Raw genomic sequence first — 19,733 nt, forward strand, 5'->3', positions numbered from 1 at the left:
AATGATGTAAAGGGCCAGTCCTCTGGCACATAGTAGGGAGCTAATTAATTAATGATAGCTGCCACCTGGTCTGGTCACCCAGCTGGGAACTCACAGACTCAAGTCGACCAACTTCTTAACCCTCTCTGCTCACCAACGCTGTCCCAGGAAAGCTGAAAATAGCGTTCTGTTCTCTAAAAGGCTCATCATTCCCAAGACCGTTGGCCAATAACTTCATTAAGTTTATCTCACCCTCAGAAGCTGTGTTCTTCCCCCGCCCCGCCCCCATTAATTTACCTTGTGTTTTGCCATTTGCCATTGCAGCTTTCTGAGAAAAATTAACACATTTCACCTTACCTGGCATGATTTCTCATAGTGATGTTTTCCATCAGGCAACAAATATTGGGAAGTGAGGGGTAGCACATTGTCCAACAATTGCTAGATGTACACACACACACACAAACACCTACACACTGGAACTTAGACGGACTTGCAGATGCCACCCTATGCAGACACACATGTGCACAGGTCACACAGACACCAGGAATCTCTATCCCTTCATTATTTAATGCTAAATTTGACAACACCTGGACGAAAGAGCTAGAAAAAGCAGTACAGTACCTTTTGGTGACTTAAGTGTCGACACTGCCCAGTCACCATCAGAACTTCCTAAAAAAATAACAATCAAGAGATGCCGATGATCTATTTGCAGGGCACCCATGTTCACTATGCCCTCACACCCAGGTGCTGGTGGCTGCCCCTGCTGCAGCCTCTAAGCAGGGGCAGGCCTCAGGGGACCCAGGGAACAGGGAAGGGAGCCACGTGCGAAAACACAGCTATGTGTGTACCTCTTTCTGCAAGGCCTTGAAGCAATATCACGTTAACACCCAACAGAAGATCAAAAGAAGCCTCCTGAAAAAGGCCTAGATATGTTCAGTTATGTAAGACAGAAAGAGAATTCTTAGGTGGAAAATCTGGCTGTAAATTTCAACCTGCTTAGAAAAAAAGGAAATTTTGAGTTCTATGAGCTCATCTTAGCTCAAGACTACACTCTGATGACAACAGGTAGATTTTGATTGTGTTCCACTGCAATCCCCCTCTCCTGAAAAGGGGCACATTATTAGCCCCAGATTCAAGGTTGGGACAGGCTCTACTGACCGCAACTTTAAATGCTGGATGACACGCCCTGTAGGGTTGGGGCTACCTTACCACAGTACCTAATACACAGTCTGTGTTTGGAAAATACGACTGAATGAAGGAATGCATTCAATTTTATCCACAGAGTCACCCTTTCTAAGGTAGGAAAATTCTTCTAAACAGTAACGAGATCAAGCTTGTTATCTGAGAATCCCATAATGAGTAATACATTGCTTTACAGAACAGGTATGTGCCTGGAGTTTTCATTATAAATCAGTGTATCCGAATTGAATTCCCTCTCAGATGTCCCGAATGAGCCCTGGGGGATCTAAAATTATTAAGAGAATTCCATAATGACTCCTTTCATAAAATAAAGGATACAGAGAATTAGCCAAGGCTACACCCAACCCAACCCGCCCCCTTCCCCCCCACACCCCCGCAACCTCGCATCTTCTTTGATAGTTCTTCTCTGTAAGATTGGGTTTTACTTAAAGTGGGGCAAACCTACCCACGAGACCTCTCCTCATTGGCTGGAGACGTGGCCAATCAGCATGTGGTCCTAGCTCTTTCCTTTCTTAGGCATCTACCTGGAAAGACCAAGTCCTCAACAGTTTGGCACCATTTCCAGAGATATATCAGGCTGAGTGAAGGCGCAGGGAACAGTCTGTCATCTGAATGATTACAAAGCACAGATCTAGCCCCATTTAAACATTTCTGGCTGGCCTCCCCAGGCGCGCCAAAGGATGCTCAAACCGCCACATCCCCCCCGTGGATCCGAAATGTACACCCCTCATCACTCACAAGAGGGACAACCGGAGCAGCAGAAGAGCGAGGAAGTTAAAACTGAGTCAAGCCTGCCCAGGATGACTCGGTTCTCTTCTCCCTCATAGCCAGGGTCATCTGGAAATAGTGATGCGACCCCAGTTCTTCCTGTGTGGGTGGCCACAGGCTGACTGAGCCACTAAGTCGCTGACTCCAGGGAAGCCATATCAACCCCTAATCAAATCCAACACTATTTGCCTTGAAGGCAGGAACCATTCTTTTGTCACCTCTATCCCCATTACCTCAGATAGGGCTTAGCTGTTACAATAATGAATTTTCATTTATAAGTTCATTGACAATAGGACATTTAATAAGATGATGTATAGGCTACGGAACATGTAGTTAAGGCTCCACTGTGCACTTGGTCGCACTCATGGATATTAGAAAAATACTTCGAGGATGAAAAATGCTCATTAAGAGGAAGCAGACCTAAGTTATTAAAAGGAAGGAGATATGAGGGAACTTTCAGTGTGACGAAAACATTTCTCATTTTATTGGGATGTGGTTACCCAAGTGTATGCTTTTGTGTTTTAACAATCACTCTATTGTAAGATCATGAACTGTGTATTTCACTGTATGTAAAATATACCGCCAATACCGCATACCTCAAATACACTAGACTTCAATTATACTCAGCATCATAGGGAAACTTGTACTTTCTTTTTTTGTGAGACAGAGTCTTGCTCTGTTGTCCAGGCTGCAGTGCAGTGGCACAATATCAGCTCACTGGAACCTCCACACCCACCGCCCCCCAGGTTCAAGTGATTCTCCTGCCTCAGCCTCCCCAGTAGCTGAGATTACAAGCGAGCACCACCACACCTGGCTAATTTTTGTATTTTTAGTAGAGATGGGGTTTCACCACGTTGGCCAGGCTGGTCTCGAACTCCTGATCTCAAGTGATCTGCCCACTTCGGCCTCCCCAAGTGCTGGGATTATAGGCGTGAGCCACTGTGCCCAGCCAAACTTTTACTTTCAAACAAAGAACAGTGATGAGTACCTTGGTAAGCTCTCCTTCCCCCAGAAGAGCAGGGGATAGGCTTTCCCAACTTTTCTTTTGCCTGGTTACATACTTTAGATGCCAGAAATTTCTCTGCAGAAGACAGCATAGTTTCATGGAAAGAACATAGGATTCCAAGTCAAGCACTCCTGAATATGAGTCTTGGCTCTGCCATTTCCTAAAAGTATGGATTATGGGGAAATAACTATGCTAAGTTTCTTTCCCCTTCTGCAAAATGGAGGGACTCACGCCCCCCTTAGAGGCGTGCTGTTCATGAGTTCAGTGATGTTAGCCCCCTTTCTGACCTAACTTCAAAAGAAATTAAACTAGTAGAGTCCAATCCACGGCCAAGTGCCTCATGTATGGCTCTTAGGGTTTTCACTCAGGATTCCAAGAGTAGAGAGGGAATTCCTGCCATATTGAAGTATATTGTTGCTGTTGTTTGAAAAAGCACTATTGGAAAACGCATTGTGATTCTGGCCAAATAGTCAATCATCTGTCATATAGCAACACAGACAATTTTTTAAAATAAAATTAAATTTTTGAATTAGAAATGAAGGCACACAGCATTTTATCAAAGATGCTGGTACATCCTGTCTCTTTCTCATACTCAGTGGCCAAGGTTGCATTGAGCCATCTTAAGGGCATATAATCAGGAATCTTTGGTCACCTAGAAGTTCAATAATCAGAAACCTAGAGGAAAAACTGGACAAGGGGGCTAATGAAAGATAAATGTCAATGTGCAGGCAACTTTCTGTTTGCAAAGCCCATCAGGAATTACATAAAAGGGTGAAAGGGTGATCTTTTCCAGTTCTGGAAGTACCAATCATCCCTCTCTGAACCACCAAGTGAGCTTTAGGGATTTTTTTTTTTTTTTTTTTTTTCTTGAGGCGGAGTCTCACTCTGTTTCCAAGGCTGCAGTACAGTGGCATGATCTCTGCTCACTGCAAGCTCTGCCTCCCGGGTTCACGCCATTCTCCTGCCTCAGTCTCCTGAGTAGCTGGGACTATGGGCCCCCACCACCACGCCTGGCTAATTTTTAGTAGAGATGGGGTTTCACCGTGTTAGCCAGGATGGTCTCCATCTCCTGACCCCGTGATCCGTCCGCCTCGGCCTCCCAAAGGGCTGGGATTACAGGTGTGAGCCACCGCACCCGGCCTAGGGATATTTTCATAAAGACATCTGTCTTGCAAACTTTGGCCTATGAACAACCACAAGGTAGGCTCCCATATTGTAACCATATAGGCACCTCAGGCCAGGGAACTTGTATGCTTAACTGCATTTTCGGGTTACATTTTTGGTTCTGTCTATAACAAGACACACTCTCAACCTTGACGTTGGTGGGAAATGTTTAAATCCACATTACAATTTTGCTTTAGTAAGAAGAGTCAATTGAGTGAAACAGAATATTTCTCTGATGGATTGTATTGAAACATAATATTCCTCTGATGGATAGCATTACAGTATCTATATGCCTGGGCATTGACCTTTATTGTCCACCCTGAAGATGGGGAACTTGAAGAGGTCTGGACTGATTCTTTGAGGGTCCTTAGGACAGTTTAGAAAAACCATTTGTTTGTTTGTTTGTTTGCTTGCTTGCCTGCTTGTTTTATCAGATCTCCGACATGAGTTAACTTTCATTTATGTCTTTCCCATCAGACCAGAGTAAAAAATATGGAACCAACCCTTCCTCCCTCAAAATGAAATGTGGGCAATTGCATGTTAATCCAGGTACCAGTGTATCTCAGAGATCAGGGGAAAATCCTGACCGCAGATAACTCTGGTCTGGGTCTTTAATATGCTGCAGGATTTGCTGACGACTGACATGCATCAGGCTAAGAACTTTACCTGCACTATGTCATCAAATTTTCGAAGCCATTATCTGTGTATTATCTCCATTTTACAGAAGGGGAAACTGAGACCTGAGGAAGTTAAATAATTTCTGCAATTACTTGATAAATGTTCAAGCTGGGTCTTAAACTCAGCCCTGACCAATTCCAGAGGCTATGCTATATTCCGCTATCATGCTGATTCTCTCAGACCCCTCTCAGGCTAGATGAGGTGCTTCCCTTAGGGCATTATTCACTAGTTTTATAAATAGGTGTTGGGAGTCCTTACTAAGCATTCCACATGACATTAGGCACTAGGGATACATTGACGAATGAGATAGACTTGGTTCATGACTCAGTGGGACCTGCAGTCAAGGGAAACCAGACTTAATGTTTGGAGAATGAATGAACGAACTAAAGGAATAACTCAAAGTCATCATCCCTTCTGGTACAAAGTCCTATATGGTTTAGCCCCTGACACTTCCCTAGTGTGCGCTAATATTTTACCAAGAGCTGGGCAGTGAACCCCTTGGGAACAGAAACCATTCTGCAATGACATGCCATGTATGACTAGGTGGTGCATGTCCAAATCTCTCAATAGGAGAATCGCTTGAACCCAGGAGGCGGAGATTGCGGTGGGCCGAGATCGCGCCATGGCACTCCAGCCTGGGTGACAGGAGCGAACCCCATCTCAAAAAAAAAAAAAAAAAAAAAAGAAAAAGAAAAGAGGTGCCTTTACACATGAATGAGGGTGATCCCAACAAGCAAACAAAAATAAAATATAACAAAAGAGAAAGGAAGGCAGGTTTGGGGAGAATTTGTCTTAGGAATAATCAACATTACTATCCTTTATTCAAACCTTTTTTTCTCCGAGTTGGCAGGAAATGAATGGGACATATTTAAGGCATTCTAACAACTAGAATGAGTAGAATTATTTAATTTTCTAATTTTAAAATTAAAATACAGCTTGGACATCTTATAGTTCAGTTTTCTCATTTTTCATATGAAGAAGCTGAAATCCAAGAGCTTCATTGACCTGCTCAAAGTCATATAGCTAAGTACGGTTAGAGTCTGAGTGAGACAGAGCCTCTGATCATCTTCCCAGTGCTCTGGATATTAAAGCTTCCCAGAGAAATTTATTTTCCAGAAGTATTTTTGAGCTTACCCGTTAACCCTAAAGATTGTCTAACCTCTCCTTATTCTCTGGATTGAAATATTTAGAAAATGAATCTAGTTATCGGAGGTTGCAGAACTTTCAACGGCAAACCATTTTTTAAACAACTCCTCTCCTGGATGGTAATGAGTTCATCAATAAAATGCATTTCATCATTCACACCATGATCACATTATGCTTTAACAAAGAACCCTTGAAAGAACATTTATTATGGGATCTGCATTTTATTTGTGCAGGCAGATGCTGGATTCCTGGCTAACATATTGAATCAAGCAATCCCTCAGTCTGCTCTGCATTGGCCCTTCAGATTCACAAGACCGTCTGTGTCTCAGAGAAAGCCCTGAGAACTCTCACAATGGTCAGAAAAACAGGATGAAGAACAGGAGGGGGTATATCAACCACATCTAGGACTAGGGAAGGTACCCCACGTGGGATGCTTCAGAGTTTTCTAGGAGGTATAAGGGTGCTTCCTTACAACCAAGCTATTCTTTTTTTTTTTTTTATTCTTGTCGAAGACAAGCTCATTCATTCATTCAACAAACATTTCAGGAGTTCCTGATTTATGAACAGAGGGTTACTCAAAGAGTGTGAAATGATTTTCACACTGAAAATTTAATCCCAAATGCACTGCAGACATTTGCTATGTAGAGGAGCCCCACATAAATCTTGGAGAAAATCAGGGAATTTCTGTTGGAATATCCCTCTGCTATTTTCCCAGAGAGCGACTGGGTGTCAGACTGGAGTGCAGTGGCACCATATTGGCTCACTGCAACCTCCACTTCCCAGGTTCAAGCGATTCTCATGCCTCAGCTTCCAGAGTAGCTGGGATTACAGGTGCCCACCAACACGCCTGGCTAATTTTTGTATTTTTAGTAGAGATGGGGTTTTGCCATATTGGCCACGCTGGTCTTTAACTCCTGGCCTTGTTGATTTTGTAAATGCCTAAAGAAGAATACAATAAAATGGCATATGTTAGATGATAAATAACATCTATCTAACATCTATCTGAGCCTCCTAGGAGGCTCAGAAAGGGAAGTGAGCCACCAAATAGCATATGAAGGCTTCCACAGTTACATTGGCGAAGATGCCGTGACTCTTGCTCTCCGAGGTAACAGCCCTCATCCCTTCCTAGTGATACTGAGTACATTCAAATGTGGTTGGGATGCATATGCTGTGCAAACAGGGAATATGGAATAGAAGGAATCTGTTGTCATGGGACATAATGAGGGTTGAGCTGGGCATAGAAATTCAGTGTGAAAGATGGGTGACCAGTATATAGGGTCTTACAAGACTTCAGATTTAGAAAAGCCTGTGTCAGTTTGAACATCCTGTGTCCTTGGTATTATAAATTTGGCTCAGTCACTATTTGAATGATTCCATCTGGAAATCCTAAGATATCAGGGAACATGAATTCCCAAAGATAGACTTCTGGTACAAACACTCACTAAGCACCTAGTAAGTGCCTGGCCCTATGCTAGGCACCAAAATGCTTGTTTTGTGAATCTGATGTGTGTTGATTATGGTTACCACAGGCATCTTAGACACATGGTTGTGTCAGTGCTTTGGGTTCTGGTGTTAGTTTATAACAGGATTAGCATATTTCATACTGAAATCAATCAGCAAGTATCTCCCATCCCATCTCCATTGAGGGGCTTGGCAGTGGGGGAGAAAAAAGGATGAACAGTTGATAATAAAAGAAAGTACATGGTTTGTAGGGTATTCTGCCTGCCCAGAGTTTTCCAGGAGCCAAAACTATGTGGAAATAGATAAATAAATAAAGTTTATGCATAACTAAAGAGTAGAAGGACCTCCACCAATAAACAGGATTCCACTCAAAGTGAATTATTCTAATGCTTTGGAGCTTCTGACACTCAATTCTGCTGGGAAGGTGAGGACTCCATGTTGGAAAAGGAGAATGTTTAAGGAATCCTTCCTGGCCAAATGTGGTGGTTCACGCCTGTAATCTCAGCACTTTAGGAGGCTGAGGCAGGCAGATCATTTGAGGTCAGGAGTTTGAGACCAGCTGAGCAACATGAAGAAACCCGTCTCTACTAAAAATACAAAAAAAGAAAAAAAAATTAGGCCTGGTGGTGCACGCCTGTAATCTCCGCTACTCGAGAGGCTAAGGCAGGAGAATCGCTTGAACTCTGGAGGCAGAGGTTGCAGTGAGCCAACATCAGGCCATTGCACTCCAGTCAGGGTGATAGAGTGAGACTCTGTCTCAAAAAAGAAAAAAGAAGACCTTCCTATGATATCTGAGCATGCTCTAAGATGGAAATCAGAAAAGGATTCATCCATGGGGCTACTAGAAACAGGACCAGGGAGCTCTGGAGAAGGGAGGTGACAAATATATATTGAATGAAGGTCCTTTACCAGACTACAATATAAGTCATCACAGCCATCCTTAGGCCCATTTTACAGATTACAAGACTGAGACCTTAAAAAGGGGTTAAGTGTTGCCCAAGGTTACACAGATAGTAAGTAGTAGGGCTAGGATTTGAACTCACATCTGTTTGGCTCCTTCTAGCTCCCCAAGGAATAGACTCAGAGAAGGAACAGGTTAAGTAGAAAACCTGGCTTTAAAATCTCTCCTCTGAGACAGGGAGAGAAAACAGAACTCAAAGCACATAGTGAGAAGGGAAGGAAAGGAATTTTCCCCATGTAGTAACAATGCACAGGAATGTAAAGAACAATTAAGATCATTAGAAGAGGAAATTCATATGAACTTTAAAGCAGTTTTTTCCAATTCTGTGAAGAAACTCATTGGTAGCTTGATGGGGATGGCATTGAATCTATAAATTACCTTGGGCAGTATGGCCATTTTCATGATATTGATTCTTCCTATCCATGAGCATGGTATGTTCTTCCATTTGTTTGTGTCCTCTTTCATTTCACTGAGCAGTGGTTTGTAGTTCTCCTTGAAGAGGTCCTTTACATCCCTTGTAAGTTGGATTCCTAGGTATTTTATTCTCTTTGAAGCAATTGTGAATGGAAGTTCATTCCTGATTTGGCTCTCTGTTTGTCTGTTACTGGTGTATAAGAATGCTTGTGATTTTTGCACATTAATGTTGTATCCTGAGACTTTGCTGAAGTTGCTTATCAGCTTAAGGAGATTTTGGGCTGAGACAATGGGGTTTTCTGGATATACAATCATGTCATCTGCAAACAGGGACAATTTGACTTCTTCTTTTCCTAACTGAATACCCTTAATTTCTTTCTCTTGCCTGATTGCCCTAGCCAGAACTTCCAACACTATGTTGAATAGGAGTGGTGAGAGAGGGCATCCCTGTCTTGTGCCAGTTTTCAGAGGGAATTTTTCCAGTTTTTGCCCATTCAGTATGATATTGGCTGTGGGTTTGTCATAAATAGCTCTTATTATTTTGAGGTACGTTCCATCAATACCAAATGTCCATCAGTGACAGACTGGATTAAGAAAATGTGGCACATATACACCATGGAATACTATGCAGCCATAAAAAAGGATGAGTTTGTGTCCTTTGTAGGGACATGGATGCAGCTGGAAACCATCATACTTAGCAAACTATCACAAGAACAGAAAACCAAACACCGCATGTTCTCACTCATAGGTGAGAACTGAACAATGACATCACTTGGACTCAGGAAGGGGAATATCACACACCGGGGCGTATCATGGGGAGGGGGTAGGGGGGAGGGATTGCATTGGGAGTTACACCTGATGTAAATGACGAGTGGATGGGTGCTGACGACTTGATGGGTGCAGCACACCAACATGGCACAAGTATACATATGTAACAAACCTGCACGTTATGCACATGTACCCTAGAACTTAAAATATAATAATAATAACAAAAAAAGAGGACATTCAGAGCAAGCACTTGAAATGGGGTTTGGTTTTCCTGGATGTGGGGCTGATGAAGCGGTTTTCATGAATGGCTGTCACCCCTGGCTTCACACTAGAAACAGCCACAGAGTGCTTTAAACATGCGCATGTCTGAATCTTATCTTCAACCAGTTCAACTGAAATCTCTAAGGTGGGCCTGGGGCATCCTAATATATTTTACCTGCTCTCCAGGTGATTCTAGTAATTGGCATCCACATATGAGAACCATTGATTTAGGGAACCCTGAGGCTGCCACAGTCAATCAGGAGTCAGGAATCGCTTTCTGTGGCTCTTGCTTCTATCCGATAGAACCCTTTTATGAGCAAACTGTTCAGGAGCCTCAGTCACTGTCAGGGTTACTATCACACCCCCTCATGTTTAAATTGAAGAATGGACTGAAGGAACCAGGGCAATGGTGGAAGCAATGGCTCTGGAGTGATAAAAATAGAGTTCAATTCTCAGCTCTGTCACCCACTGCTGCTTGACTTGGGCAAGTTATATTAGCCTCTTAGAGTCTCAGTTTTCTAATCTGGCAATTGGGATAATCATTGTGTCTTCACCTTGGAATCACTATGAGAAAACAAGGGTTCAATTCAATGTCTTGCACTTGGTAAGAACTCAATTAGTAGTAGCTCCAGACTGCCCACCCCAGTAAATACTTAAATCCTGAAGACCAGAAGTTGCCTGGGATAGGAATGTGCATTGTTCACCAACTTCTTAGAAATGGGATGGACTATGCAGGTGAAGGGTGTTACCCATACCCACTAAAGTGTAAGGCATTTCTGAGATGGAGAGACCTTGATTATATGTCAATATTCCCTGAGGATCAACTAGGGTAGATGGAGATGGTAAAGGTGTTAAAGTGTCAGTGGGACCAAATGAGCATCCAGGTTCTCCTCCCCAGGAAATAGCCCTCACTGCACATGTGCCCCTCGCCCAGCCACCCTGCCTTACACGGCAATGTAGAACTTGTTCTAGGTCAGAGAAAGCAGCTGAGGGTCTCTGATCCTTAGAAACCTGTGTCCCAGGTAGAGAGACCCAGAAGATGAGTAGATAGATAGATGTTTAGACAGATAGATAGATAGACATATAGAGAGACAGATAATAGGTAGATAGATGACAGATGAATAGATAGATAGATAGATAGATAATAGGTAGATAGATAATAGATAGATGTATGATTGATGATAGATAATATATAGATAGATAGATAAGTAGATAGGTAGATGGATGGAAGGATGGATGGATGTTAGACAGATAATATATAGGTAGGTAGATAGATGGATAAGTGACTAGGTGGATGGGTGGATGGATTGATAGATGATAGATAGATGATAGGATAATAGGTAGATAGATAGATAGAATAAATAATGGGTAGATAGATAAGTGAATAGGTAGATGGATGGGTGATGGAGGGATGGATAGATGGACAGATATATAACACATAGGTAGGTAGATAGATGGATAAGTGACTAGGTGGATGGGTGGATGGATTGATAGATGATAGACAGATGATAGGATAATAGGTAGATAGATAGATAGATAGATAGAATAAATAATAGGTAGATAGATAAGTGAATAGGTAGATGGATGGGTGATGGATGGATGGATAGATGGACAGATAGATAATACATAGGTAGGTAGATAGATGGATAAGTGAATAGGTGGATGGGTGGATGGATTGACAGATGATAGATGGATGACAAGATAATAGGTAGACAGATAGATTCAATAGATAATAGGGAGATAGATAAGTGAATAAGTAGATGGATAGATGATGGATGGATGGATGGATGGACAGACAGATAATACATATGTACACAGATAGATGGATGGATAAGTGAATAGGTGGACGGATGAATGGATGGACAGATAGAGTGGATAGGCAGATGGATGGATGAATGAATGGGTAGACAGATAGATAGATAGATAGATAGATAGATAGACAGACAGACAGACATATTTATAGACAGAGAGACAATGAAAATGAGATAGAGGCAGAGAAAAGCAGAAAGACGGAACAAAAAATAAGAGCTAGAAAAAGGAATTAGGAAAGAAAACTGGAGATAAAGAGATCTACAAGAAGCAGCAAAGGACAGGAAAGAAGAGAAAGAAAAAATGATCCATCAGGAGGCCCTTACCGACTGCCTTTAAGGAGGCGTACTTGTTGAGCTCTTTCCCTGGTGGCTGCTGTTCGTAGGGGTTGGAGATCTGGCCCAGGTTCGGGTATGAATGTGGATGGCCCATCTGCTGGAGGAGAGGAGAGGTGGGCACTGCGTTGTTCATCTGGGTGGCATCTGGAAGTGAAGACACAGAAGGAGACTGTCACAGAGAGGGCAGAACCGTCTACTTTCCCTCCTATCACCACATCCCTGGAGACCAAAACTCTCCCCACCCTTTAGGGACTCAAGTTGCAAAACAGCAGAGGGTTCACAGATACATGGGACACAACTGAGTTTATAATCTTTACTGGAGAGCAAATGAGGACAGGTGGGTGTTCTTCCAACATCACCTCAAAGGATGTGCTCAAAAACCTGTTAAACTAACACGTTAAGGTCCTATCAGGAGAGAGGTTATTTTTGTCATTGAAACGATATTTGTACAAAAAGATGCCCAACCTCAGTAACAGTCAAAGAAATGCAAGTCAGAAGAACAATGAGAAGCCATTCCTTTGCCAAGAGATAGGGAGATGTTAAAGGGATTGAAGGACATAAGTACCGGCAGAGATACTGAGTACAGGGAGGCCTCCTAAGGCTGCTGGTGGACATGCAATTTGCTATACTTGCAGGAAGAAATCAGGTACTGAGTACTGAAATGTAAATAATATGTATATGCTGACTGAACAATACCACTTCTAGCAATTGAGCCTACAGAAATATAAGCATCAGAATGTAAGGATATTTGTTCAGAGATGTTTTTGCACCATTGTTTGTAAAATGAAAACACTCACACAGAAACAATCTGAACTCCTATCAATGTGGGAATTCTTAAATGAATTATTATAATATGTATGATATACATAATATGTACACATAGGATGGAATATCATTCAGGTGTCAGAAAAAAATGAATGAAAAATTGAACAGTTTCTTATGGTTTATATTGTTAAAGGAAAAAAAGCAAGCTTTAAAGGAAAGCAAATAGTATAGTATTTTTTGTGAAGTAAAAGAAAAATCTATGCGTATATTTTTGCATACTATGGGTTTGCATAAGACAGAAACATATGTAAAGACAAACAAACTGAATACTGGCTACTTGAGGGGAAATGAGATTCAGGGAAAGAGAGATTCAAGGTTTTTCTGAGCTGAGATCCGCAGGAAGGAGGGTTGTTATGATAGTTCAGTGTGGTGGAAGGTGGAAGGTATGAGGGAGGGTATTTCAGGCGGGGGAAGCAGCATGAGCAAAAGCTGTGGAGCTGGATGGAAACTGGTGTGTTCAGCAACAGAAGGAATTGCCCTTCGAGCTCCGGCCATGCACAGCTAGAGAATACAGTGTGAGGAAAGTGGAATGAGGTGGGACTGGAGAGGGTGGCAGGACCCAGTGAACATTCGTAAAGGTTCCTTTCTTCATCCTGAGAGCAACGGGATGGACAGACAGGAGGCGAGAACCAAAGGGGAGATTCCATTCCCATTTGGTTCTCGCCTCCTGTCTATGCATCCCATCACTGTGAGATAATGATGGCTCACTTTCAGGTGGAAAGTACAGGTTCCCTCTGGCTTCATGAAGCACATGTGTCCATCCAGGTATGCACTGCAGTGGATGCTGGTGGTGTCTTGAAAGATCCCCTTTATCCAGCATGTACCCCCATTTCCCAGCTGCTGCAAATGTTGGCTGCTAACAGCTCATAGCTGCCTTCAATACACAGAGAATTACTCTTGGCTAACGGAAGCCACTGTCCTGGGGTCAATATGCTTCACCCATCTCGTCCTCAGGTGGTCAACAACCAATGTCCCACTGACGCTGACGTCCAAAGACCAGCCCCTTGTCTCAACATGGGTATAACTTTATGAAATGATGATACTCCAGAGTTCACAGGGACTGGGACAAGTTTCAAGTAAGGGGTAGGCAATCTTTTTCTGTAAAGGGCCAGAGAGTAAGTATTTTAGACTTTGTAGGCCATCAGCCTCTGTTTTAACTACTCAACTCTGCCTTTGTAGCATGAATGCAGCCCTAGAGGGGAGACAGTTGACCCTCTGTATCCACAGGTTCTACACCCTTGGATTCAGCCAACTGTGAATTGAAAATACCCAGAAAAAAATTAAAAATAACAATACAATAAAATATAATAATATACAAATACAATAAAAACTAATATAAGTAAAAATACAGTATAACAACTATTTACATAACATTTGCATTGTACTAGTATTATAAGTAATCTAGAGATGATTTAAAGTATATGAGAGGATATGAGTAGGTTATATGAAAATACTATGACATTTTTTATAACGGACTTGAGCATCTGTTGATATTGGTATCCATGGAGGGTCCTGAAACCAAATCCCCATGGATACCATGGGACAAACATATAAATGCGCATGGCTGAGTTCCAATACAACTTTATTTACAAAAACAGGTAGTACCAAATTTGACCCAAGGGCTATAGTTTGACAACCCCTGAATCTGGACCTTACCTGAAACCCCATTTTTGTGTGGCTCTCTAACCTTTCCAAGGTGCTTCCCTCATAATCTTAGAGGTGTGTATTTATGTGTTACCTGAAGAGCACTCCCTCAGAGTCACATGCATCTCAATCCCTTTCCCAGGCTTTGCTTTTAGATAACTCAACCCCTGATGTATATGAAAAAGTTTTGGCTTTAGAAACCAACAAACCCAAATGGAAAGAGGCAGGGATACCTTAGCTGAGGCATGAGGGTAGGGAGAGTATTTTTATCACTTTACCTGCATGGGCCATCACACAAGCCCAAGTGTTAAGTGGGAATGTCACCAAACATAAGGGCCAAGTAATCCAGTCTCTGGCCAGCGTCTGCAAAGATGCATGTATCCTTCTACCATGATAGCTTTTTGGCTGAGATTCAGGTGCCATGGGAGAGTCCCAGGATTAATAAAGTAACAGTAGAAAAGGTGTTGATAAGGTATGGCTTTCACTATACCTTGGAACCCAAGATCCTCTGACATTCTCCTCTCCAAAGCCAACCCACCAGGGTTCCTGTCTGCTTCCCCCGGGCATGTCAGGCCAGCCATGTTTTGTTCCCAAGTATTGGTCCTGCGGGAAATGGCTTACTGTTTAAGTTCTCATTGTATGCTGCCGTGTGTGTGTGTGTGTTTCATGACATATTTTTTGGTGGATAGCTACTGTTTTTGTGCACAGTCCTTATCTTAGTGACTTCTGGGGAAACACAAACTAAGACAGTTACCATGATTGGCAGCTCATCACACAACTCAAGTGGTGATAAAGCAGCATACCAAAGGACTCAAATGCAAGCATATTTGGCAGGTGATCTCAGGAAATACTTGTAGCAAAAGGATGGGGGAGTTAGGGAACAAGAAGCAAATAGAGTGCAATGCCAAGCAAGATGCAATGTGGTCGACTGGAGTTTAATGCCACTCTGGAATTCTGGTAAATGGTATTGAATGCATGCCTCAAAATTATGTCACCCCAAGGGCAAAGGAGCCCTTAGTTTTTACACACAAACTCCTATTAGTGATTGGTTGAGGGCTGCTTCCGGGACACATTAATTCGTTAGCACTCGCAACTTCCCATGTTCACAGGCAAAGCAAGCTCCAGTGGCCAGAGATACCCTCGCTCAGGGATGTAAGAGCTGGCAGTTGAAAAGCAGGTGAGTATGTGCCCAAAAAACAAGGGCTCACTGTGCTATATAGTAATTCAGACCCCTGGCCATGGAAGTGAGCATGGGCCTGAATCAGACCAATCCCAGTACCTCCTTCTTCTTATAATGATTGGACCAGAGGAGAGCATGTGATCTATGTTGGGCCAATCAAAAGTTCTTTCATCAACTTTTCTACTTGGAACCACTGGAGTCAAACAACGAAAAGGCCATGAAGTCAAGTGAATTTGAACCTACCATGTGGAGAAAATCTTTCTTCATTATGAAAGAGTAAGAATCACACCCACAGGAAAGAAGCTGAGGAGAGAGAGAAGCCCCTTTCTAAAGAGTGTGTTTTGTAAGGCTCCTGCCACTTGCAATGTAGAGTTCTGATTAAGGCAATTGTTGTTCGGATTTCCTCGGGGAAGCTGAAACTGGGGAAGGCTGTCCATGCAGTAAACCCAGGTATTGCCTTAAGATGGAAAAGGTATTGCCCCTCAGTTTTCTACAGAGCTACAGCAGAAATTTCAAACAACAAATTGGCTACAGCGTGCCCAAGGATGCTAGTAAGCTAACTAATGTCTCAATGGCAGGGCCCCCTACCTCTGGAAATACATCCCAAACACTAGACTGTCTAATTAAATAGTTGAACCTTCAAAGCCTGTTACCCTCCAGTATAAGTCCTTTCGGTCATCTGTTTGATCCGTCAGTCCCAGACTCAACCTACTAGGCTCAAACCCTGTTTCCAGATCTGCCAGGGAAAATGCTAAACACTTTGTTGAAGAAAAAATAATAATTCTACAGAGATGTTCCTCACTGAGTATCTTCGGACACACTTTTATATTATTAAACAGACTACATGATATTCCCTTATAAAGTATTTGCTTTTGGATTATTTCTCCCAAGTCCTGAGACACGTCAGGGGCGGTGAGTAGTTACTTAATATAAGTAGGCACAACCATAAGACCCCACCAAAGTGATCCCCTTCAAAAGAAGAAGTGAGGCCACCCCAAGTTGCATTTCCAGTTTCACATTAAGAACCACGTAAAGCAAATTTCTGGCAGTTTTAGATAGCCATTTTTTTTTCTTTTTTGCTAGTTTCCAGGCACTGAATATTCAGAAATATTAAAATCCAGTTTCAGGGCAGCAATCAAAATTTATTAAGCAGACATTTGTGACTAGGTTTTCTAAATGTCATTTTCATTTCACTGGACAGGAAGATAGAGACCAGACCTGGCAACTCAGTTGCTTTGTGAGTTTTCCACAAATATATTCAGCTAGGGAGGAGAAACAAAAAAAAAATGCAGATTGGAGATAAGCCCAGGTTGGAATCCAAGAAAACTACAACAATAGGATGAGTGAAAAAATGCAGCATGAATGAGATCTAGGTTATAATCTGCAAATCCTTCCCTTGCCAAACTGAGAGAAGAAATATGCATGTGTGTACATGTGTGTGTGTATGTACGTATGCATGTGTACAGATACATACAAGTATATATGTATACATATACACACACATATTAATTTCTTTTTTTTTGGAGATGGAGTCTCACTCTGTCACCCAGGTTGGAGTGCAGTGGAGAAATCTCAGCTCACTGCAACCTCCGCCTCCCAGGTTCAAGTGATTCTCCTGCTTCAGCCTCCTGAGTAGCTGGGATTACAGGCATGCGCCACCACGTCCAGCTAATTTTTGTATTTTTAGTAGAGACGGAATTTCTCCATGTTGGCCAGGCTGGTCTTGAACTCCTGACCTCAGGTGATCTGCCCACCTCAGCCTCCCAAAGTGTTGGGCTTACAGACGTGAGCCACCTCGCCCAGTACATATATATATAATTTCTTTTCCACAGTCATAGCAATAGACGGAGTCCAGTAACATGTCTCGCTCTCAGAAGTTCCCTTCTGGACATTCCCCACCCCCAGAGATATCTTACCCACCTCTGTGGAAAGGTACTCCTTATCCAATGCCACAAGAAAACTTTCCCCACCTCATTATAAGCGCAACTCATTATGACCCTTCGAAATAACTAATGAAGACTTGCCCTTCTGTGATGCTGTTTTTCCATGCAGACCCTCGGTCCGCAAACGACAAATTGATGGTGTCCTGTGCTCTCCTTCCTAAGACAGAGAAGGAACCTCCTATATCCCACAATCATCTTCAAAGAAGGTTAAGATACAATTACTCTAATTGGAAGCATCTGGCAGACTTGCACCAAGGTAGCCACCATGTAACTCCTGTTGTTATGTGATATATCTTAGTTACTAAACAGGGAAATAAAATGGATACAACTCAGATAGAGCCAGTGAAGGTAAAAATGCTCAGTTACAAACACTGAGAGAATGCTCCAAGTTTCTCCGTGCAGAGGAGACAAATATTAACTGTCAGAAACTAGACCATTCTGGCTTGTCTTAAAGGAAAGGCAACATAGTGACTCCTTCAAAGCATATCTCAAGGAAGAGTAGCCCAGAAAGGCACTAGATAGTCAAATAGTGTTGTTCTGTCAAGCACACACCATGTTCCAGACAGTAGGTAAAGAGCTTCTCACGCTCTCTCTCTCTATATATATATACACACATATGTGTATATATATGTGTGTGTGTGTATATATATATATACATATATATATATTTTTTGAGGTACAGTTTCACTGTGTCACCCAGGCTGGAGTGCAGTGGCATGATCTCAGCTCACTGCAATCTCCGCCTCCCAGGTTCAGGTTATCCTCCCATCTCAGCCTTCCAAATAGCTGGGATTACAGGCATGAACCACCATGTCCGGCTAATGTTTGTATTTTTAGTAGAGGTATGGTTTCACCATGTTGGCCAGGCTGGTCCTGAACTCCTGACCTCAAGGGATCCACCTGCCTCAGTCTCCCAAAGTGTTGGTATTACAGGTGTGAGCCACCACGCCTGGCCTCAAACAATGAATTTTTTAAAACCTTTTACCATGAAACAGTTTTAGATTTACAAAAGTACTGCAAAGATAGTAGAGAGAGTTCCTGTACCCTCCAGACCCAGTTTCCCTATTATTAACATATTAGTATGGTACATTTGTTACAGTGAGTGAATCAATATTGATATGTTACTATTTGTCTTTTCTGTTTCAAAATATCTAGGTACCACATTAAACTTAGACTTTAGTCATATCTCTTTAGATTCTTCTTGCTTGTGACAGTTTCTCAGACTTTCCCTTTATTGATGACTGACAATTTTGAGGAGTACAGGGTCAGATATCTTGTAGAATGGACTTCTTCTTCTTCTTTTTTTTTTTTGAGACAGAGTCTTGCTCTGTCACCCAGGCTGGAGTGCAGTGGTGCAATCTCGGCTCACTGTAGCCTCTGCCTCCCGGGTTCAAGCGATTCTCCTGCCTCAGCCTCCCGAGTAGCTGGGACCACAGGCACACACCACCATGCCTGGCTAATTTTTTGTACTTTTAGTAAGAGACGGGGTTTCACCATGTTGGCCAGGCTGATCTCGAACTCCTGACCTCAGGTGATCTGCCTGCCTCAGCCCCCCAAACTGTTGAGATTACAGGCATGAGCCACCGTGCCTGGCCAAATGGAATTTGTTTCATATTTTTCTCATGATTAGATGGGGGTTATGGGTTTGGAGGTGAGGGGAATCACCGAGGTAAAGTGACATTCTCATCATAACATAGCAAAGGTACGTACTATGATGACTCATCGCTATTGATGTTAAACTATCACCTGGCTTAGGTAGTACTGGACAGGTTTCTCCTCTATAAAATTATTTTATTTTCCCCTTTTTTCATATTGTACTCTTTGGAAAGAAGTCACTGTGTACCATCCACACCGTATCTAAGGAGTAGGGGTTATGTTCTACCTCCTTGAGTGGAAAGAATATCTACATAAACTATTTGGAATTATTCCTCATGGAATATTTGTCTCTCCTTCCCCACTTATGTATTGATTCAATCATGTATTTGTATCAGTGTAGACACATGGATATGTATTTTATACTTTGGGTTATAATTCACTACCACTTTAATTTGTTTTGTTGCTCAGGTTGTTCCAAATTTGGGCATCAGAAACTATTTCAATGGGCTCCTTTGACAGACCCCCTCATTTTTTTTTTTTTTTTTTTTTGGGGCGGAGTCTCGCTCTGTCGCCCGGACTGGAGTGCAGTGGC

The 19,733-nt window shown here is 42.4% G+C and overlaps 1 protein-coding gene across 2 annotated transcripts in view; it reads right to left on the minus strand.

Moving 5' to 3' along the window:
* SHISA9 (shisa family member 9) overlaps positions 1 to 19,733 on the minus strand; it is a 345,511-nt gene that overhangs the window by 29,380 nt on the left and 296,398 nt on the right. For both annotated transcript variants that reach the window (XM_033235719.1, XM_033235718.1), the window contains exon 3: positions 11,942 to 12,097. In XM_033235719.1, coding sequence (XP_033091610.1) covers positions 11,942 to 12,097 — 156 coding nt within the window. The remainder of the gene's footprint in view (positions 1 to 11,941; positions 12,098 to 19,733) is intronic.

The sequence above is a fragment of the Trachypithecus francoisi genome, unplaced genomic scaffold (assembly GCF_009764315.1).
Source record: "Trachypithecus francoisi isolate TF-2019V2 unplaced genomic scaffold, Tfra_2.0 Lachesis_group15, whole genome shotgun sequence".
Lineage (NCBI taxonomy): Eukaryota > Metazoa > Chordata > Mammalia > Primates > Cercopithecidae > Trachypithecus > Trachypithecus francoisi.